The sequence below is a fragment of the Urocitellus parryii genome, chromosome 12 (assembly GCF_045843805.1).
Source record: "Urocitellus parryii isolate mUroPar1 chromosome 12, mUroPar1.hap1, whole genome shotgun sequence".
Taxonomy (NCBI): domain Eukaryota; kingdom Metazoa; phylum Chordata; class Mammalia; order Rodentia; family Sciuridae; genus Urocitellus; species Urocitellus parryii.
In genome coordinates, this window is record NC_135542.1 from 87800 (window position 1) to 112582 (window position 24783).

Consider the following 24783-nt stretch of genomic DNA (forward strand, 5'->3'; position numbering starts at 1 on the left):
TCAGACCATGGCATTATATGTACCCTGCGTTTTTAAGAACTGAATGATGAAAGAAGGTCCCCTAGCAACAATCTGAGGTGGAAGGTGACTGAGTGGACAGTTCTCAATACTCATGATTGTAAGCTTGCTGCAGAGAGCCAGCTCAAAAGGAAGGCTATGTAGGTTAGGGTTGTCATTCAAATACAGTTCTTCAAGGTTTTCCAGTGTACCTGTTTTATTTTTTAAAATCAATAATTCAAAAAAAAAACCCATTAGTTACTATACAAAGGTGCAAGTGGGAATTAATATATAATACATATTTCCCACTCTTCTCTCCATGTTAAAACACTCAGAACCATCAATCTCAAACTTCACTACATATACAACTTATCTGGGGAGATTTTCTAAAACCCTGATGACCAGGTCACACTCCATAACAATTTATTCAGAACCTCTTCTTTTATGCTTGGTTTTTAGAAAATGCTCCAACTCTAGAGATCTTTTTGAGACAGTTTGGCATTCATATGTGTGTTGGTGTGTGTGTGTGTGTGTGTGTGTGTGTGTGTGTGTGTGTGTTTGATATAGATCTTTCATGAAGAAAGTTACCACATATTTGGTAGGTAAACAAAAATAAATTCATGTAGTCTTACAAAAAGTTTCCTTACATGATTATGCTTATTTTACACATAAGAAGTTCCAGTTTTCCAGCAAGAGTTTGAGTAGATTATTCAAAGACATAAAACTAAAAAGTGAGAGATTCAGATTTTAAATTGCTAACAATCTCCAAAACCATTGTTTTTTTGCTGTTGTTGTTGAACCTTTGTTTTTTATATATTTATATGTGGTTCTGAGGATCAAACCCAGTGCCTGACACATGCTAGGCAAGTGCTCTGCCACTGAGCCACAATCCCAGCTCCCCTAAAATATTCTTAATTATTAATCCAATATTGTTTTAAGCATATTATAGATGGAAGAACAGTATACATAGAATTATTAACTTAAGAACTCACAGTTATTTACTATGTGACCTTAACTAAATCTGTGTAAAATAGTATTACAACCTTTACTTATAAAATTAAAGGTGGTCATAATTATATGAGATAATGGATATAAAAAGATTTGGCAAAATTCTAAAATGCACCCAAATATTAATATTAATCAAATATTATTATTGAGCCTAAATCCCAACAATAATAATTTGTTTCAAGTCTGTGTGATTTTTCAAATTTAGCAAAAACAGAAAATAATTCTTTTAAATTAGGATTTCATAAAACATACCTTATTGGAAATATAAATATACCATACTATATTCAAAAATACAATATTAATCACAATACTCCATGGGGAAACAATCAAAGCACCCAGTAACATTAAGTATCTGTACTCCATAATAAAACTCACAAGGCTAATATAACCTCAGCTTACAAAAACAGATTTATCTGAAATACTGTATGAAATTACAACAGGTAGTTACTAGTGGAGTTAATGATACATAGGGTTCTTACCAATTTCCTTAGGAAGATGATTAAGCAGGTTATCTCCAAGGCTTAGATGTGTGAGATTGGTAAGGTAACCAATGCTTTTGGGGAGAATGGTCAACTGGTTGTTTGTTAAGACTAAATTCTAAAAAAAAAATAACAATTAAAAAGTTATATACACATTTCCTACAACTATATAAATTTAAAATAATACTTCCACAAAAATAAAATAACAGGGAAATTAAATCAGATGAGACTTAGTAAGTTACAGGATCTTCTTTCAAAAATTATCATTTGCTAGAAATATAAAAGGAGATTATGTGAACTTAAAACTCAGCCCTAATCCTATAATAGAAAAAATCTACCTGGTCCAAGAATTAAAAAATGGTGAAGAGTTAGAAAGATGAATTCCAAAAACTCCAATCATATACTTATAAAGCCCCTGACGTGATTTACCTGTAAATCTTGAAGATAACCAATTTCATTTGGCAAGGATTCTAATTTGTTCTCCTCTATATCCAACTCTCTTAACTTCTTAAGGTTTCCAAGACCTTGAGGAAGCTTCTTTAGAAGATTGTTTGATAATATTAGAACCTACAGAGAAATAATTGACAGTTTGATAAAACATGGTATGGAATTTTATATATATATGTATTTCATTTTTATATCAGACATATATATGACAACTGTGTGGCTTAAAAATTTATAAGCAATGATAATTTTCCAAATAGTAAGTATTAGGATAGGTAACATTTGATTAAATTACATAAAATATTCAATTTACCACTCTAAATCTTTCAAACCCAGTAGAGTTATTGGAAATAATTTTTAATGTCAAAATTAAACTAAAAATTTGACTATAACTAAATGATAAAAAATTTAAAGACATTGAATTTTTCATGAATATCATATAGTTAATCTATCTGTAACTGAAAAGTTGCAAATGTCTATGAAACCACCTGTTGTAAACAATCACTTAAGGAAGGTCACAACTGACAATCCACAGTATTTATAATTTGTGGTATTTACTACATTTCAGGCATTCTAAAAAAAATAAAATTGGGGGAGGGAGGAAGATGTCCTTGTTTTCTAATAAATTATAAACTACCAGAGGAGTAGGAGTCAGTAATGCAATGGGGTTTTGAAACAAGCACTAAGAAGAAAGGTGTTCAGAGACTTCTAGCTAATTTTATATCTTCTTATTTCACCCATGCTTTCAATCACACAATACTATTTCATCTTACCAAATTAAATAAACAAGATTTTTAAAAACATGATATAGTAAAATTTTTTAAAAGTTGAAGTACTATTGGTAAGCTTTACTCATCATAAAGATGAAAACTTTAGGGACTCAGGTAAAAGTGATTATCCCTGACTAAGAAGGTGAAAATAAGATGGATCTTTATTCATGTGGATGAATTTTTAAAGAAAAAAGAGGATGAGAAGAGTTAGATGCCGGAAACAACTGGAATAGACATACAGACCTGAAAACATGCTAGATTTCCAACAAATAGCAGGTGAGTGATTTAGGATGGAAATTAGGTCAACATCATACAGTAAAAGGTTCTAAATGCCTGTCTCAGTTATCCATAATTATTATGGTAAACAAGATATGGTTTTTAAAAAGAATTCAGAAAAATGGCCTTAAGATGCTAAATTTTAATACCCCTTCCTTCAAAGTTATATTAGAGCATTCAAACCTACCACCTTTTAGTGGGCAATGGTAATATTGAACCTAGACTAACTCATATTCAGTAGTATTAAATATTAATGATTAGTATTCAGAAGTATTGAGTCTAGACTAATTGATCCAATCCTGCATCATCCTAACAAGGTCATATGTTTAAAAGAGTTCTTATTATCATCACTTTTAATTAAGATCTTCAAAGAGAAATCACTTATTTTATATAAGTAGATAATTGAGAAAGAGACTGAGAAATTTAAAATACTCACTAATACACTCACCTGAAGAGAAACAAGACCAGATAAATCCTCAGGGATCATTCTTAGCTGATTATTGGCTAAATTCAATTCTATCATGATGGTCCAAGTTCCAAAGTCCAATGGAAGTAATGTCAACTGATTGTCCTGGCAAAGACAAAATGCAGCATTTCATGTGGAACCATTAAAACAAAGCTCCATGTGTACAGTCTTTGGGAAAAAAATTTTAAACCTTATTCCCCTTCTTGATATCTAAATCAGGGATTTACAACCAGCAACTAAAGCATCAATTTTCCAAGATTGTTGCATAGTACTGAGCTTTTGCTTTGAAGTTAAAAAGGAAGTTTATTTCCTATGTGAATATGAGTAATGGAAATATAAAAGTACTACAATGAGAAACCACTTCAAAGTTCAAAGATAATAGTCATAAATTTGATGTTTTATTTCACAATAATGTTTAGAAACCATTGGAGAAAATGTGACTATTCAAATTGAGATATGAACACCATGAAAGAAGATACATGGCCAAAAAGGAAACCCAGGTGAGCTCAGGAATGGAAGAGATGCTGAGCAGAAAAATGAGGGAAGGGATGGGGATATAACTCAGTTGGTAGATTGCTTGCCTGCCATGCACAAGCCCCTGGGTGTGATCCCTAGCACACACACACCCTCACAAAAGAGGAAGATATAATACATTCATCACTAAATAATAAAAACATGATGGAGTGCTATGATATTAATTAAGCATTTGAAATTACCTTTTTCCTGCTTTTACATGTTCACTTTTTTATATTTTGGATTGAATCCAGGGGCACTTAACTACTAATCCACATACCCAGGTATTTTTTTTTTTTTTTAATTTTAGAGACAGGTCTCACTGCATTGCTTAGGGCCTCAGTAAGTTGGTCAATCTTCCTATATCAGCCCCCTAACCTGCTAGAATTACAGGTGTGTGCTACCATGCCCATCAAATTCAACCCTAAATAAACTATTACAATGGTAATGGAAGAGGGTGATATCACCTTTGTCTCAGTTGGGTATCAATGTGCCAATATGTTAACCAATTGGTCGTGGATTTCTTTTACATTTTTTAATAAATATTTTAGTTGTTAATGGACCTTTGTTATTTAATTTGTTTATATGTGGTGCTGAGAACCAAACCCAGTGCCTCCCACATTAGGCAAGCACTCTAACATTGGGCCACAAACTCAGTCCCATCTTTTATGTTCTTTTGTAGGTGTATATTTCTAATTTTTTTCTGCAACATTCATGGATCCTTGTGTCTTTTTACACAAAATCATCAATATAAGAAATCCCAATCAGTGAATATATATTTAAAAATCCAGTTTATATTTTATAAATTGAAATTTATTATTTATTAAAAATATTTAATATTATCTATCCATGCCCAGACTACCAATAGGTACAGTATGATAAAGTATTTTTATTAAGAAATACTTACTATAGGTGCTTATATGAGGAAGAATACAACAAGTTTCATTTTGATTTTTTTTAAGAGAAAGTTTTGTGTAACCTTTATCAAGTTTGAATAGAAATTTAGGAAAAGTGCTATAAAGTGTTTTGTTGTTTTACTAAAAACAACAATCCTTTCCAAGCTAACATACTGTAATAATGTCAAATTCATAAAAGTGTATAATCAAATATAAAAACTAATTAATATTGGGACCACTATGTTCTAAATCTATTATTACAAAATGAAAACACAGAATTAATGTTATTTACCACTACATTACTGTTACTGCATATATTAATTATGTAACTATATTAAAGATTTTGTTTGTAATAGGATTTTGTATTTATACTACTTCAGTAATTATGTTCTTCCAAATTACCATAAAAGATACATACTATATTTATGACAAAGTATAGACAGAGTCAAGAAATTGTAAATTTAAATTATAAAGAACAACAATTGTGTGACTGGTTCATCAAAGACAAAAAGATATTGAATGATATAATATAAAGAACCCTCTACCTAGATTTAAAAAATCTAGGAAGCTGAGTTCCTGTCTCAGCCATGACACAGCTGTATGGCCAAATAGACTGTTTTCTCTGTGTAGAAAGTTTACTAAACATTAAATCACTGGGCTAGATAAATCACCATGTCTTCACCTCTTTCACAATAAACTGTTACAAACGTGAGATCCTTTCACTGACAGTATAGAGATAAGAAATAAAAAGAACTGCAGATCAGAATTACTTATGGGTGGTCTTTAAAGAGATACATTTTAGAAAACACTGACTATATATGTACACATAAATACCTAAGTATTTACTGTATTTAATCATACTCCAAACAGCTTTAAACTGTATGTATACAAAGAATTTTTTATATGCTGTGACTTCCTAATTCTTAATAAACTAAGAATATTGTAACTGGTATTTAATATTCTATATCTGAGCATCAATTTTGGTGGCTCTTCAGTATTCCACTATAAAAATTTAAATCCCTAAGAGTAATAATAATTTAGTACCTTTAAAACTGTTCTGCAATAAATATACCTACAAATATACTTTAATAAAACCTTATGATTAATTCTTTTTTTTAAAGAGAGAGTGAGATATGGAGAGGGAGAGAGAGAGAGAGAATTTTAACATTTATTTTTTAGTTATCATCAGACACAACATCTTTGTTTTGTATGTGGTGCTGAGGATCGAACCCAGGCCGCACGCATGCCAGGCGAGCGCACTACAGCTTGAGCCACATCCCCAGCCCTCATGATTAATTCTTAAGGACAAATTCCTAGGGTATTATACACAAATCTAAAATACTTTTTATCTGATAAACACTGCCCGCAAGGGGCTGGGGTTGTGGCTCAGTTGTAGAGTGCTTGCCTAGCATATGTGAGTCACTGAGATTGATTATCAGCACCACATATAAATATATAAAATAAAGGCCCACTGACAACTAAATATCTCCCCCTACTCTGTATGTGTGTGTGTGTGTGTGTGTGTGTGTGTGTGTGTGTATCCCCTAAGTAGACTTCGTCAACAAAGTAAAATGACATATAAACCACATCATTAGAGACAATAGAATATCAATGCATTAGAAATTCCTCCATTACTCCTGATACAAAAAGTTTACCTTCATATTTAGTTTTCTTAATGCTTTTGCTCTAGAGAAAATTCCATATGGGATTTTATTGATTTGATTGTGTTCCATGTTGAGGGAACAGATGGTGAAAAACTGAGCTGGACCACCCACTGGATATGACTGGAAGTAATTTCTAGCCAAGTTCAAACTGTTCAGTTTCACAAGACTGCATAAAAGGCTCTGTTAAAAAAAAAAAAAAAAAAAAAAAAACATGCGCATAAATCTAAATTAGAACTGAAAAAAACTTCATTTGAATAGAACAGCAAATTCTAAACACAAATGCCTCAAGGCCTTGCAGGAAAGGATCTACAGAAACAGGTTGGGCTGGTTCTGTGACACTTCCTCCAGATAGTTAATACTCAATTCCAGCAAGCTGTTGTCTTGCCTCATGGAAATAGTGAAATCAGTGCACTCAGATTTTTCAGATTTCACAAGAAATCAGGAATTTTTCCCCTTTTTTTGAATTATTTGGCTTTAGTTTATTTAAATCACTCTATAATATAAAGTACACATTATGACTGAGAAGTATCTCAAGGTGGCTAGTTTGAGAGTGCTATGCCACTTACTGTAACAAACCCTATATAGGTTTTAGTTATATAATTATCTAAATTAGTATTAAGATTAACATTAATATTAAGAGTAAGCTGGAGTGAGCTCAGTAGTAGAATACTTGCCTTGCACACGTAAGACCTTGAGTTTGATCCTCAGCAGCACGTAAAAATAAATAAAAATAAATAGTAAAAAATTAACATAATTCCTGTCACAGTATAAATCATTATTCAATAATTTAATGGTTCTTTAGGAATACAAAATTCAGAAGCTGATTATACTTCTTGATGTACTATAACACATTCCTTTTTATATGGTAAAATTTGAAGGAATACAAGTACCTATTAAGCAAATACTTACTAAACACATAAACTCATATGTTCCTACTTGAGTTTCCCACTATATAAAGAAACTGCTAAGTGTGTAAATATAAAGAAATCTCTGCCTTTAAGAACATTAAACATTTTTAGAAATATAAAGCACAGATAGCAAGCACTTAGAAAATAATGCACAATTGGTATATCATCAATAATAAATTACACAGAATAGGTACTCATTATTTAGGCTGGATCAAGGAAGAGCAACATTAGTAGCCCCTGGAAGTGTGTTAGAAATGGAGATTCTAGGCTGACTCCCACAGAATTAATATGCATTACAACAAACTTCTCTGTTGATTTGCATACCAATATTTAAGAAATACTGTTTGTTATTGGTTATTCAAATAGTTTTGAATCAGTCTTGCTTTATCATTTAATAGCTTGTGATTTGGAACAAACTATTTTTCTTTCTTCTTTTCTCTCTTTCTTTATTTACTGGTACTGGGGATTGAACACAGGGTTCCTCCACCTATGAACTATATCCGTGGCATTTTTCTTTGAAATTATCTTAGAGTTTCACTAAGTTGCCCAGGCTGGCCTTGAACTTGTGATCCTACTTCAGCCTTCCGAGTAGCTGGGATTGCATGTGTGCACCACTATTCCTGTTTGGGTAAACTGCTGTATTAATACTTGGTTTATTCACTTTTGAAATGATAATGCCTTACTTTATGGGTTGTCGTAAGGCAACAGTTTTACCTTACCTAACATATAATAACTGCTAGAATTTTAGAACCCCTATTTAATTCCAAAGTAAAGAAGAAATACTAGAATACTTAGAAATGCAGAAAATAGACTGCAATGAAATTTTGAAAGATCAAAAAAGAAATCAGAATTCAGAACAGGAAAAAAACAATCTAGATTAAATAAAAATATAAGCAAAAAGAAACAAAGCCCACTGAGAGTATGTGGGTTTAAAATAGCATTCAAAATGCAGCTGTTGGTCCTCCATGAAGGCTTGGTACCTGAGATGTCAGTTATGGCAATATAAAAGGAAGGGAGAAAATAATTATAGAATTGAAAGTGAATTCTCTATTTAATAAATATTTGATTTTCACACTAAACATTAAAAATCTATCCTTAGCATCTATTTTTGCACACAGACAAAATGTGAGCACAAGAACAGTGCTTAAGAAAACCTTATATGACAATTCAAGAAAAATGTCTTTTATCTGCTTTATCACAAACAAGTTTTATTGAGACTCATTGCAAAAATGTTATTCTTAAAACTGACAAACTGCTGAACTGATATTCTTCTATGACAAAATATTGATATTTTATTACACTAAGAGTACAAGAAGACTTCTCTTCAACATATTTTTTTTAAAATTTTGTAGTTGTAGATGGATAGAATGCCTTTATTTTAATTATTTTATTTTTATATAGTACTTAGGATTGAACCCAATGCCTCACACATGATAGGAGGCAAGTGCTCTTCCACTGAGCTACAGCCCCAACCCTCTTCCATGCATTACTTAGATCACACTGTGAAACATAGGTGTTTATCTTTCCTTTATAGTCTCATATATCTGGATTCCTATCTTAGGTCTTCTACTCATCAATTTTGCCAACTTTGGTAAACTGATTAGATAATATCTCTCCCATATTTTCAAAAAAATGTTTACGGTAACAAATCTGACTAAAATAAAACCATTTGTCTTTTCCCCCTATCTATTCAATAAGAATATTCCCAACAAATCCTAGGAAGATACTGAATATAAAATAATACATGTAGAGCTCCTAGCTTCATGTCTTGAGCATATGTGCTTAAAGTTATAGTTTCATTTCCTTATGTGTATTTAATCTTGCTAAGTGAAATATGCCAGTCTCAAAAATTAAAGGGTCTAATGTTTTCTCTCTCATATGAGGAAGCTAAAGCAAAATAAGGAAATGAAGGAAGAGAAGATTAGTTTCATAAAATAAAGGAAAGATCAGTAGACTAGAAGGAGATTGAGAGGGTGAATGGAGGGAAGCGATAGGGGTATGCAAAGCAATTTTAAAGTCATGCTATATACATATATAAACATAACATAAGCTATTTCAATTTTATGTATAAGTAGAAAGAACCACTCAAAAGTGAACAAGTACATGAGCAAAAGAAAATCACTAGCAAACAGGAAGGAAAATGGGGTAAGGGGCATGGGAAGTAAAGGGGAGGAGCCTGAACTAAAATTGAGTTCCATGCATGTATGAGTTTGTCAAAAGTAACCCAAGTACAGCATATAATTGTAATGGGGCAATGCGCGCACGTACACACACACACACACACACACACATAAGCTTCCCCTCACTGACAATAAAAATGGGGCAATATATACACACACATTTAAATTGAATTTCCACTTTTTGAATTTTGATATAGACCCAGTATTTATACTTATGTATATGGATATATATTAAAACCAGTCACTCTTAATTAAGCTCACAAACCATGTCCAAATATAATCTCAAAAAGAAGTAGTCAATGTGCTAATTACTTACCCTCTTATGGATACAAGTCATTCATTAGCACGAGGGGTGACATTAAACAAAAGAACCTCATACATTTTGATCATGTGTAAATTACTATGATCAAAGACAAAAATCCAGATATTCTGGTTCTCAGAACTGTATCTTGTATCTGTGGATTTACTCCTTATCCCATTCAACCTGCTGCCAGCAGAAGTACTCTTTTGTCATAGGTAAGATACTGTCCTAGTAGTCTTAATGAACTGATGCAGTCTAGAAACTGCAAGTGTGGGAAACTCATTTCCTCTCCACCCACCAATACTACAGATTGAATCCAGGGGCACACTTACCACTGAGCTAAAATAAAATCTCAGCCCTTTTATTTTTTTTTAATTTTGAGATAAGGTATCATTAAATTGCCCATGCTGGCCTTAGGCATGCAATCTTCCTGCCTCAGTCTCGGGAGTAGTTAAAAACAAGCACCACTTTGCCTGGTTGAAATTCATCTTTCAACCCTGGCCAAGCTGTTTCATGAAAATTCATATACACAAATTTACTCTGTGTGTGTGTGTGTGTGTGTGGTGTGTGTGTGTGTGTGTGTGGTGTGTGTGTGTGTGTTTGTGTATCTACATTTTTAATCATTAGGGAAGAAAAAAATTTGCAAAAGATCTATCAATTCTTAAGTCAACATTACATTCTTTTCTTAGAATATTATGCTTGAATAAACATAAGCAAACATTTATGAGTAAAATTCCCTTTTATTGTTGAGAAACACAGTTTAAAAGAGTGTTATATTATACCCAATTACTACCAACACAAAATAAATAAAAAATGATTTAATATATACAATAGAGACCTTCATCTTACTAGAAGAAAAACAAGGCCCTAGTCTTCACCATGTTGACCAAGGATCTGACTTCCTTAACAAGACCCCTAAAGTGCAAGCAGTAAAACCAAGAATCAATGAATGAGATAGACTCAAACTAAAACATGTCTTCTCAGCAAAAGAAACAATTAATAATATAAAGAGAGACCCTAGCGATTGGGAGAATATCTTTACTGCATGCATGTACAATAAATCATTAATGTCAAAAAACTTACACACAAAAAAATAACCCAATCAATAAAAGGACTAAGGTACTGAACAGACACTTCTCAAAAGAAATACAATAAAAAAATATATGACAAAATGTTCAACATCTCTAACAATTATAGAAAGGCAAATCAAAACTACTTTAAGATTTCATTTCACTCCAGTCAGATTGACAATGATCAAGAATAAAGGCAAGAAGATATGGCAAAGAGATAGTGAAAAATGAACACTCACACATTGCTGGAGGGACTGTAAATTGGTGCAACTACTATGGAAAGCAGATGGAGATTGCTAAGAAAACTTGAAATAGAACCACCATTTGACCCAGCTATCAAACTCTTTGGTTTATACTAAAAAGGATTTAATATTAGCATACTACAGTGACATAGCCATGTCAATGTTTATAGCAGTTCAATTCACAATAGCTAAACTGCGGAACCAATCTAGGTGTCTTTCAATAGATGAATGGCTAAATCAAATGTACAATGGAATATTACTCATCCCTAAAGAAAAAATTAAATTATGGCATTTTCCAATAAATGAATGGAGCTTTAGAACATCATGATAAGCAAAATAAGCCAATCCCCAAACACCAAAGGCCAAATGTTTTCTCTGATATGCTGATGGTAATTCAAAATAAGGAGGGGGCACTAGGAAAAGTACTTTAGTTTACCTTAGATTAGGTAGATGGGAGTAAAGAGAGGGGAGGGGAGGGGTTAGGGAGATAGGAAGGATGACACCAACATTATTGCCTTATGCACATATATGTCTGTATTACTGATGTGATTCTATAACATGTAAAATCAGGACTTTGGCTGTAGCTCAGTGGTAGAGCACTTGCCTGGCACATGTGAGGCACTGGGTTCAATCCTCAGCACTACAGAAAATAAATAAATAAAAATGAAAGTACTGTGTCAGTCACATGGAAAAATCAGTAAAATGATAAATTATACCTACCTATGTATATAAAAGTGCACAAATGCATTCTACTGTTATGGAAAACTAATTTAATTTTTTTTTCAAAAATTAAAAAGTAATGTTTAAAAATGAAAGATTTTGGTGACTCTAATGTACTAAATACTTTTAATATTACTGCATTGATAAGGGTAATAATCTGTGTCACATTAGAGTTGCAGCTAACATTAATTTTAATAACAAGTAGTATGTTCTATCAAGGTAGTTCTTGCCATTTATCATCTTTCTACAGTACATTTTTATAAGGAACTGAGCAGGATAGATGAGATTTAAAACCAGCCATACAGCTTTTTCTTAATATTTTTACTGCCATTGCCCAAAATGACATAAGAATGATTTACACAGTGCTAAGGGAACTATAGCACACTAATTTTCCTTCTGATTTTTACCTTATTTATATTAAAAAAGCTTCCCTGTATCCTTTCTTTCCTCTTTTGAATTCTATTTTAGTGGTAGCTATATAGGATGCTTGTTATTTAAACAATTTCAGTCACCAAATTATGTCCCCAGCTATAAAGATTAGTTTTCCCTAAATTATCTTGAAGGCTTATTTCAATCCAGTCATGTTTTCTCTCATACAATTCTTACCTCTGGTAAAGCAGAAATGTTATTGTTCTCCAAATTTAAGTCTTCAAGTGCACTGCAGTTTGCTAGTGATCTGGGTATTGCTGACAGTCTATTGTATCTCAGACCAAGACGATATAAATGAGACAGGTTGCCTGGAAATATAAAATGAACCTCTTTACTGTCACAGGCTATCCACTGGATTACAAGATTCTTATCTTCTAGAACCAAGGAACTTGTATAAGAAAAATAATCAAATATGCAGCTATACTTTGTTAAGTGTCCTACTGAAAATTATTGTCATCTTTTAACAACTTAATCTTTAGAACCAACTTGTGACAAGAAGTTACACAGACTGGGCATCTCTAGTGTGAAAATCTAAAGTGCTCCAAGATCAATAACTTTCTGAGCACCATACAAAAATACATCTACATTAATGAAATCTAAGCAAATCCTGCTTAAGAACATATTAGCCACTAATGAGTACATTAAAAATAGCATTTTATTTTCCAGGCATTTTCTAGTTTTATTGTCAGTATGAGAATACACATGAGCTACAAAGAGGGATATAATGACATCTACTATCATAAAAGATTCAAATCAAATTAAACTTACCAAATAACATATATAAGAAAAAAAGTTTCTTTGATATAACTGTTGCTGTGACATTATTACATAGTGTAGGTTAAAATGTCAGATGTTGCCTTTACTTTTAAATTTTCCTTTTCAATGTTAGAAGACATAGAAATGATTGTCTGGTCTCTAGGTCACACTTATGTCTTTAGTGACAAATACTTGTGGGCTTTCAATTTTCAGAACCTTCTAGTATCTGTCCATTTCTTTCTTTTTGGTTTGATCATTTTTAAAAATTGTTGTATGATAAACCTTCTTTTTGATGTTTATAATGCTTGCATAAATGGATGATAGCATACATTAAGTTGATGGCATAAATTAAGTGTTGGAACTTAAGAGGACAGTCATTATGCTTCATAACCTTCTTTCACTGATTCATTGGTTTCTTTCCCTCTTGCTGAAGGAAGTTACATGAAAATGATTAATTGGTACAGTTTTACTTTCTACATTTATAAAAATTAGTCACTGGCAGTAATAAAAAAATCTCATGAGTCTATACTATAAATCTAGTCAACTATAATGCAGAAAAGCAGCAATCATCTCAGTTCTTCCTAGTATAACTATTGTTAGGCTCATGTACATCACTTTCCTTCAACAGAGTTGGTAAACTGAGCCCAAAAGTATTCTGGTTCCAATTAAGTAATATTCCAACAGGAATAAAATAGTATACAAAAATCAAGATTAAAAATTACCATTTAGGAAATATTAAGTGTGTTTTGTCTTTAATGTATCTTCTTAATTAACTAAGGAAATCCACTAGAATCCTTTTGATGACACTCTGGTAAACTGCATCCATTTTGAAGGGGAGAAGGGAATGGAGGGCTTGGGTGACTTTTCAAAGCTCCAGGGAACTTAGTGGTTAGTAATACAAGCAAAATATTTACTTCAAGACAGCAGTTGGGTATTTATTATTTTCATAATAAGTTACACTTTTGAAGTGCTAAGCTAGCAGAAAGGGGAAAGGAACAGAATCAAAAGATACATTTCTGTTAAGTTTGTGAATACTGTTACAGGTATATCATTCTTCTCCAAGAGATGACAGGGAGAATCTCAAAAGTCAATTAAGACTGCTGATATGTATAACAGATCATGATTCAAATGTTCAAATTTTCACCAAAACTCAGGCTTCTGCTACATGATACAGGAGATATGAATGATGAAAAAAAAAGAGAGAAAAATTATTTTACTGTAAATGAGAAATAACTGTGATTCATAAAATTTTGAAAACATAGTACTTATTAACTACCTTTACTCAAAATAGGAATGGTACTATATTTGCTGACCACTAGCAAATCATATAAAATAATGGCAACATTATTCTTAGATTTTATTGATCTTTAAAATATTACTTGACCTTGAAGAAAATGTTATACATGAAACCATGTGTTTTTGATATGTCATCTGAATTACAAGATATTTATAATGAAGATAAATGTTTTCATATTCATAATATAAATTAAAATCAGAAGAATCACTTCTAATAAAAAATGAAACATAGAATGATTAAGGAAACCAAGACACAGAAGGATACATAAGGAAGTTACTTTGTGTCAAAGGAAGTGAACCCAAAGGACCCTCGTCCTACTTTCTGGGAGATTTTACCATCTAGCCCCATCTACACTCTCTCTGTGGGCCAAAACCTTTCTTTTAGTGCTCTGATTGCATCACCCACGGATTACTAGTCAATAAGTATACAAATACATGCTCAAAAATACAAAACAAGAAAATATAGTTAAAATGTTAGAATGGATAGGGTCGATTGCTGACCAAGCCCCATGTATCCATTTGATGAACTGTATGAATAAGAAAATAATATCAATGTTTAGGAGAAAGGAGGCCTAAGCAGAGATACAATAAATATAAAGACCCTGAGGCTAGAATTTGTTTGATAAGCTCAAGTACCAGTGGTGTATAGCATCCACAATATTCCAAGAATTATACAGTGTCAATAATTAGAAAATCCTAAAATTCCACCAAAAGATTGCTAGAGCTAACAAACAAATTTGACGAATTAGTAGGATACAAATCCAACATACAAAAATCAATGTCTTTCCTATATACCAACAATGAATCCACAGAGAAAAAAACAATCTCACTCACAATAGACTTTAAAACAAAAAACAACAAAAAACCACCAACTGACCAACCTAGGAATAAATCTAACCTCTACAATGAAAATTTTAGAATATTGAAGAAATTGAAGACCCCAGAAGATGGAAAGACCTCCTATGTTCATGGATAGACAAAATATTATTAAAATGATCCTACTCCAACAAGCAGAATATAGGTTCAATACAACGCCCAACAAAATACCAATAACATTACTCATAGAACTAGAAAAAAAATTCCTAAAATTCATTTGGAAGAATAGAAGACCAAGAATAGGTAAAGCAATGCTTAGCCAACAAAGCAATGCTTTAGGCATCGCAATAAATGACTTCAAATTGTACTACAGAATGACAGTATCAAAAAAACTACAGAACCCTAAAGAGAGAAATAGAAGATCTTAAAAGATGGAAAAATATACTCTGTTCATGGATAGGCAGAACTAACATCATTAAAAAAAAAAAAAAAAAAAAAAATGGTGATAATACAAAAAAGTTCTCTATAGGTTTAATGCAATGCCAATCAAAATTCCAATGGCATTTCTTGTAGAAATAGATAAAGCAATCATGAAATTCATATGGAAAAATAAAAGACCCAGAATAGCAAAAACAATGCTAAGGAGGAAGTGTGAATCAGGCGGTATAGCGATACCAGACTTCAAACTATACTATAGAGCAATAGTAACAAAAACAGCATGGTACTGGTACCAAAACAGGCGGGTGGACCAATGGTACAGAATAGAGGACACAGAAACCAATCCACAAAACTACAACTATCTTATATTTGATAAAGGGGCTAAAAGCATGCAATGGAGGAAGGATAGCATCTTCAACAAATGGTGCTGGGAAAACTGGAAATCCATATGCATCAAAATGAAACTGAATCCCTTTCTCTCGCCATGCACAAAAGTTAACTCAAAATGGATCAAGGAGCTTAATATCAAATCAGAGACACAGCGTCTGATAGAAGAAAAAGTTGGCTATGATCTACATACTGTGGGGTCGGGCTCCAAATTCCACAATAGGACACCCATAGCACAAGAGTTAATAACTAGAATCAACAAATGGGACTTACTCAAACTAAAAAGTTTTTTCTCAGCAAAAGAAACAATAAGAGAGGTAGATAGGGAGCCTACATCCTGGGAACAAATCTTTACTCCTCACACTTCAGATAGAGCCCTAATATCCAGAGTATACAAAGAACTCAAAAAATTAGACAATAAGACAACAAATAACCCAATCAACAAATGGGCCAAGGACCTGAACAGACACTTCTCAGAGGAGGACATACAATCAATCAACAAGTACATGAAAAAAATGCTCAACATTGCTAGCAGACAGAGAAATGCAAATCAAAACCACCCTAAGATACCATCTCACTCCAGTAAGATTGGCAGCCATTAGGAAGTCAAACAACAACAAGTGCTGGCGAGGATGTGGGGAAAAGGGTACACTTGTTCATTGTTGGTGGGACTGCAAATTGGTGCAACCAATTTGGAAAGCAGTATGGAGATTTCTTGAAAAGCTGGGAATGGAACCACCATTTGACCCAGATATTCCCCTTCTCGGTCTATTCCCTAAAGACCTAAAAAGAGCGTGCTACAGGGATGCTGCCACATTGATGTTCATAGCAGCACAATTCACAATAGCAAGACTGTGGAACCAACCTAGATGCCCTTCAATAGATGAATGGATTAAAAAAATGTGGCATTTATACACAATGGAGTATTACTCTGCATTAAAAAATGACAAAATCATAGAATTTGGAGGGAAATGGATGGCATTAGAGCAGATTATGCTAAGTGAAGCCAGCCAATCCCTAAAAACAAATGCCAAATGTCTTCTTTGATATAAGGAGAGTAACTAAGAACAGAGTAGGGATGAAGAGCATGAGAAGAAGATTAACATTAAACAGGGATAAGAGGTGGGAGGGAAAGCGAGAGAAGGGAAATTGCATGGAAATGGAAGGAGACCCGCATGGTTATACAAAATTACATACAAGAGGAAGTGAGGGGAAAGGGAAAAATAATTCAAGGGGGAGAAATGAATTACAGTAGAGGGGGTAGAGAGAGAAGAGGGGATGGGAGGGGAGGGGGGATAGTACAGGATAGGAAAGGCAGCAGAATACAACAGACACTAGTATGGCAATATGTAAATCAATGGAGGTGTAACTGATGTGATTCTGCAATCTGTATACGGGGTAAAAATGGGAGTTCATAACACACTTGAATCAAAGTGTGAAATATGATATGTCAAGAACTATGTAATGTTTTGAACAACCAACAATAAATAAATAAATAAGACTACATAGTAGTGGCATAAAAAGAAACATAGATCAATGGTACAGAATAGAAGACACAGAGACAAACCCACAGTCATCTGATACTTCAATAAGGTGCTAAAACATATAGTAGAGAAAAAAATAACCTTTTTAACACTTGGTGGTGGGAAGAATGAAACTAGACTCTTATGTCTCATCCTCCCAAAAAGCAACTCAAAATGAATCAAAATCCTAAGAATTAGACCAGAAACTGCAACTCCTGGAAGAAAATACAGGGTCAACACTCCAGCTTTTAGAATAGTCAATAACTTTCTCAATAGAACCCAACAGCCTTAGGAAATAGTGCAAAGAGTTAATAAATGGGACAACATCAAATTAAAAAGCTTCTGATCAGCAAAGGCAACAATTAGGAATGTAATGAGAGAAAGAACACACCTGAGAGAGAATCACTGCTCTTCTCCTGAAATAGTGTTAATAGATAAGATAAGAACTCCAAAAACTTAACAAAATAACCCCAAATAACCCCACTAATAAGTAGGTAAATAGATACTTCTCAAAAGAAGAAGTACAAATGGCTAACAAAGTGCATGAAAAAAAAATGCTGAACACCTTTTAAAACTAGGGAATGCAATACAAAACTACACTGAGACTTGATCTCATGGCAGTCATGGGCAGGTACAGAATAGAATGCTTGTAACCCAACTGACTCCAGAGGCTGAGACAAGAAATTCACCTCAAAATAAAAAAGAGATTGGGGTTACAGCTCTATCTAGTACTTCTAGCTTTATTTCTCATAATATAATTTTTCACAGGATTTACATACATTCCCTTCTTTTTGTTCTAGATATGGAAGGAAATTATACATTATCCTATAGATCACTATTTTTGGTGTTTGTGTTCACTATAGTATATAGCATTTTCTATTGAGTTTGATTTGGGAAGACATTCATGTTTCCTTTTTTAGTTAGTCTGATTATGCTTTCTATACAATACATATTTTCTATGCTTTTTTCTTCCAGGATCATTTCTCTTTGATCATCATTGCCATTTCAGTTGATTTTATTTTTTTAATTTTAAGTTGTAGTTGGACACAATACCTTTATTTTATTTATTTAGTTTTATGTGGTGCTGAGGATCAAACCCAGTGCCTCACACATGCTAGATGAGCATTCTACTACTAAGCCCAAACTCCAGCCCCTTCAATAGATTTTAAAAAAAGAAAAATTAGGAAATAGTTGTTCTTGTTTCCTACTATATTGAACCATGAATATAAATCTCATATAGAAAATTTATATAAAATATTCACTATGGCTATAAGAACAATTCATTGTGTGTTACAGATGATTTTGCCTTTCAGGAAAAAAAAACATTTAGAAAATACTTTTAACCCATTACCACTTCAAATAAGAATATGATATAAAGACCCATGACAAGAATTCAGGAAAGCATGTGTTCAATGGACAGTAACTATAACTAAGTCTCAGTAAGCTTTTCTGTATAGAGTTGAGCCAAATAACTGGATTTTAAAATTCTTTAACAATTTCCTTGGGAGTTAATTCAAACCATACCCTTAAAAAACTCTAAAAACCATCTTCCAAAATAAAAAAAAAAGAACTAAATAATAGACCATAAATAAACAAAAGGCTGAAGAGTTTGAGAGCACTTTCCTAACCTGCAGCTCCAAGACTGTCATTCTGGCAAGAGTCAAATCTAGGGCCTGAGCAGAGTGGGATCAATCATGACTACAACCAATAATATAGGTGAATTAGAGATAAAACAGTCCTCTAAATAATCTGTAACAAACTTTGTATTACCTAATGGACCACAAAAATATCCAGCTATGAATATGGATTGATTATAGTGATTCCATTAGGTACCTGCCACAGGCAATCAAAAATCTTTCTAGAGAAAGATAAGACAAACCTACATCTCAAAAAATACAATAGCATTTCTGAAATATTTTTAATGAAATTATATGAATATTTTGCCAAATAAGCACTATAGTATTCTTATATTGCACTAATAACTAAAAAGCATTATGTTTTTAAAATTACCTTTTGTGTTTGTAGAAATGTTTGGGCTTTGGGAAAAAATCTACATAAATATAGAACATTATCTTGGTAAGCTCAAACTTTTTGCAGTGTGATGTATGAAGTCTTTAACACATGTCTTTTCTTACTACTCCCTCAACATTACAAATGAGCAACATTTAAACTATACTGGCCATGTTCAGAAAACTAAACAGCAAAGGCTTTATTTTTTAATATTGCCTACTTTAGCAAAAATGGACCTCCTCCATGTAATATGCTGAAATAACAATACCAAAAATCCATCATTTTATAATCAGCTATAAATAATAGAGTATATACATGAAACTTAACATTCTTTTAAACCAACTGGGTTAATTTCCTAAAATTTAATTTTATTTTCCTGAAATAGGAAAAGTTTTCAAACACTGTCTTAAAATTCTGATTACTTATATAGTACTTTGATAATTTCTTTAATTTGTGTTACCAAAATGGATCAAAAATAACCCTTTAAATATCTAGGTTGCTATAAATAATCATCAATCTCTTCTTTCTCCTTTCATACCTATAGTATCTGGGAGGTCTAGCAGTTCATTGTGTTGCAAGTCAAGGTTGGTTATTTGTATGCAGTTTCCAATCTCCTTTGGAAGGTGTTCAAGTTGATTATGAGCTACATCCAGCATAATGAGGTTACATAATTCACCTGTAAATTGACCAACATAGTGATTTAATAAGCATTATTAAATAATATCTCAGGTGATACTAGGATGCAAGGGAGTAATTTTTATGATTTTGAAACATAACTAGAAATATAATATTATTACATAGACAACTTTTTTTTTGAAAATGGAAAAAAAATCAAAGAATATACTTGAATTGTAAGTTAAAAACCTGGTTTTCCCCAACATATTTACATTCTTTCTGAAAAATATTAAAATTGAACTCAAATTTTGAATCTATTATTTCAAAATGACATCTAATAACATGAAAATATTGCTTGTAAAAGATTACTTTACTAATCTGTGTCATGTGGGGTTTTCTTCTTTTGTCCTAATGATTGAACTCAGGGTCTCACACCTACTAAGAACATATTTTACCACTAGCTACATCCAGGGCTCCATGTCATATATTCAAGTAGCAAATTTAACCACAAATGCTGGATGACATAGTCCAGATTTAAAAAGCTGACAAATTTAGCACAATTATATCAAATACATGTTGAGTTCAGATGGAGACATGCCTTACACCTCAAAATATACATGCTTATTATACATGCTTAATACAGGCATATAATCTGATGTTACATAAATACATTTTTTAATAAATAAAAATAACTTCTCAATTTAATAGAAATTTAAAACAATAGACAATGAAGACAAAGCTGGTATGGCTATAATTTCAGACAAAGCAAACTTCAAAGCAAGGAAAATCATCTGGAATATAAAAAACATTACATAATAATAAATGAACAGAATAATCCTAAGACATAACAATCCTTAGAGCATAAGTACTTCCTCATCTTCACTGTGTCTGTTTGGTGCTTAGTAAAAAGCATTATATTAACTGAAAGAATAAAGATAATTAAGGAAATTTTGGATACTTCTACTCTTCACTTCAGAATAAAACTTAAGATCTGTCATCATCTTTTCAAAGACATAATACCTTAAGTTGTTTCAATTCCATGATTTTTTTTAGAATTAGAAATTTAGGAATAAAAGACAAAAGTTAGGTAGCTGCAAATATGAATCATTTAATGACATAAAATATGCCAATTTAAAAAGTTAGGTTCAGGGGCTGGGATTGTGGCTCAGCAGTAGAGCTCTCGCCTAGCACGGGCTAGGTCCAGGTTCTATCCTCAGCACCACATAAAAATAAAGGTATTGTGTTGTGTCCATCCACATTTAAAAAAGAAATATTTTTTAAAAATTTTAAAGTATGTTCAATTTTCAGTAAAATTGCTGCATGTATACTCTCAAGAACAAACTGAAGTTAAATTTAAAATCCTGTTAAATAATTCCTCATTCAACAATAGTATATTAATGTCTAGGTAATTTGATAGCAATGCTATAGAAAGAAACCCTTACAGAGTGACTTGTGAATTTAAGTCAATTTTTTTAGGACCGAGTATATCACAAACACAAAACAACAATAACAAAGAAAAGCAATAATATCTCACATTTCCATACAAAAATTCAGCAGTTGGCTGAGCATGATGGCACATGCCTGTAATACCAGTATCAAGGAGGCTGAGACCAGAGAACAATGAGTTCAAAGCCAGCATCAGCAAGGGTGTGGCATAATGCAATTCAGTGAGAACATGTGTCTAAATTAAATTCAAAATGTGGGGTGGGTGTATCTCACTGGTCATGTGTCCCTGAGTTCAATTCCTCAGTACAATAACAAAATATTCAGTGTTTGTTTTTCCAAGTCTATACTTGTATCCAACAATAAGCCATAAATGCAGGTCAAATTTTGACAATATGATACTAACAGCAGTCATTCTACAATCTCAATTCTATGGGACCATATATAATAAATCATTTCCACATAGAAATTCCTGGGAATATTTTAATACCTCTTGAGCAAACTATACTTACTTCATACATACCATGTATTACTTGAGAAAGTCTATAACAGATAGTCTTGAGTAATCTGAAGTTCAAATTAATATTTAAGTGTCTAGTCTTAAATCTAACAAAACATGTTATCTAAAAGTTTAACTGCATTTTAAAACACAGGACATCATCTCCCTGAAAAGCTTCAGAGCCTAAAATCAGAAAATTTTCTTTATCACTAACAAGATCTATACTGAATCAAGAATATATTTAATTCATCTTTGTGTATTTTGAATAAACCTTTTACAAAATAAAAGCTTCCCTTTAAAAATAAAAATATACTTTGTATTTTGATTTTTTAAAACTCTTACAAAAACCCACAAAACTGTAACTTTAATTTCACAAAATTGATGCCAATAAATTTCTATATTCAAAATAGTTCAGAAGTTTTCCCATAATTAAAAATAAAGATAATTCATTTCTTTTTTTACTGACATTACACATATATATTCATTACTTTTTTCCTACTACCATTCTCTTAAAACATTTCCTTTATTTTCTTACTATTCAGTTTACTATAAAAGACAAGAATGAGTGGTATAGAAATGCTAAGTGTTGGTTTACGACAGTTCTCTCTTCTTCTACTTTTCTGCCCTGGATTTTTTTTTGTTTGGTGTTTTGATTTCATTTTTGATACAATATGTTGCCCAGGCATATCTGGAAATCTTGGGCTCAAGCCACCTTCCATGCCACAGCCACCCAAGTAGCTGGGATTATAGGTATGTGGCACCCTGCACAGCTACTATGTTCGATTTTTTTTCTATTTTTTAATTGCATCATATTAGTGATACATTAGGATCTGTTTTGATGCAATTATAAATGCATAGAGTATGATTTGCTCAAATTCAGTATAAAATAATGGCCTTTATCCACCCCCCTCAGATCTCTTCCCTTTCCTTTATTGATCTTTCTGCTATTTAAGTACGTTAGTTGTTTTTTTTTTTTTTCAATTAATGTCTTGTGGACATACATGATGATGAGATTCACTCTAGTATAGTAATATTAGAGTTTTAAATAAAAATGTAGGTACTACCAAAATTTAAAAAAAAAGTTTTTCTATTTTCCTATGGCACTTCAGTTTCACAAACGTATAATATGAAGATCTTTAGAAATACACTAAGTAGAAAGTGATGTGAATTTAAAGCCTTCAGATAAAAAAGGAAAGTTAGGAATGGGCACGCAGAGCCTTAATATATCTAGTATAAATATAATGGGCTTTGAAAACAGATGACAACTTAACAATTAAGCAAACATCTTTCAAATTCAAATTTTTTCCAATCAAAATCAGAGTTGACTGTGTTTGTAATAAAGGTCTAATTGCTTAGAAACAAATATTAGGAATTTTCTGATATGGAAAAGCACTCAACAGAATTATTAATCATAACAAATAGTAAAATCAATAGTAATAACCCAAATGTTCTTACCAATTTCAGCAGGTAGTTGTTTGATTTTGTTCTCCCGAATGCTAAGCGTTCTGAGTTTTGACAGGTTTTTTATGTCCTTTTCCACAGTAGTTATGCGATTAAAGCGAAGGTAGAGAGTGGTGAGAGAATCTAACCTATACACCACTGAAGGAATTTCTTTCAGTTTATTATGCCGTAAATCAAGCAACTGCAGCTTCTTCATGTTATCAAGAGAGTCAGGCAAACTGGTAAATGAATTTTCACTTAGAGCCAGTATCATGAGATTTACTAGACAGCCCACCTCTGCTGGGAGGGACTGCAGTTTGTTACTGTATAAATACAGTTCGGTTAGTTGAGTCAAGTGTTGGATTGATGATGGCAATGTGTGCATAGACCTCTTGGATAAGTCCAAACGCACTGCATTCTCTTCCAGGCATTTGTTGAGCTCTTTAATTACTTCTGCATTACTGGATTTTTTCCCAGTCCCAACTGCAGGACTTGGCCGCTTGATCGTATTGTCAACTAAAAAAGCCACCCCTGGCTGGGCAGCACTGGAGACCCTTTTTCCATCTTTGGCATCCTTCCCTTTGGTTTTAGGTTCTTTTTCATGGCTTTCTGTCCCCAAATCTCCAGAGGCCTTTGACGTCTTTTCTCTTTCTTTGACTGATGGCACATTCAGATCTTTCTCTTTAGAGTCTTTTTCTTTCCCTAAATTACCACTCATTGTGACTCAAGCTTGAAAAAAAATACATTAACTTTTATTTTATTTTCTAGCAATAAAATTCAACATTGAACCTAAAAACATCTTACACAATCAAACAAGTGTTGGCTTGAAAAGGTAATTAGCATGGAGTTACACCCATCTGTCACATGTTGGATCCAAAAGTACACTGTCCATTTCTGAAAACTCATTCAAACTGGTAAAATGGTGCTGGTCAATCAATGATTCATTAGAATTCCTGAAATATAATAGAGTATTAAATTACCTGATGTTATAACTAATATGAAGTAAACAGTCTCAGAAAAACAGTCTTTCTGTGAACTTTGCTGTGAAGAGTGGTCACAGAGAATGGGATAACACTGTCTGGGACTAGTGTCTTACATGACCTCATGGCTGGGGCATACCTGGTAGACAAGAATGTTTCTTTGCAGAGGTGCAGAATGCCTACCTGCTGTTGTAATGCCCTCCATGAGGAGACTCTG

The 24783-nt window shown here is 32.5% G+C and overlaps 1 protein-coding gene across 2 annotated transcripts; it reads right to left on the bottom strand.

The window, feature by feature from the left end:
* LOC144249816 (leucine-rich repeat protein SHOC-2-like) lies at window positions 1-24304 on the bottom strand. 2 transcript variants are annotated; one of them, XM_077792021.1, is made up of 8 exons: window positions 23602-24304; window positions 20128-20265; window positions 12541-12671; window positions 6505-6693; window positions 3423-3545; window positions 1914-2051; window positions 1485-1602; window positions 1-209 (listed from the first exon to the last, which is right to left on the bottom strand). In XM_077792021.1, exons 1-8 carry the CDS (start codon window positions 24302-24304, stop codon window positions 1-3), a joined length of 1749 nt encoding a protein of 582 aa, XP_077648147.1. The 2 variants fall into 2 exon arrangements, with proteins under 2 accessions (XP_077648147.1, XP_077648148.1); XM_077792022.1 differs by lacking the exon at window positions 20128-20265.
* Between the last annotated feature and the right edge of the window lie 479 nt (window positions 24305-24783).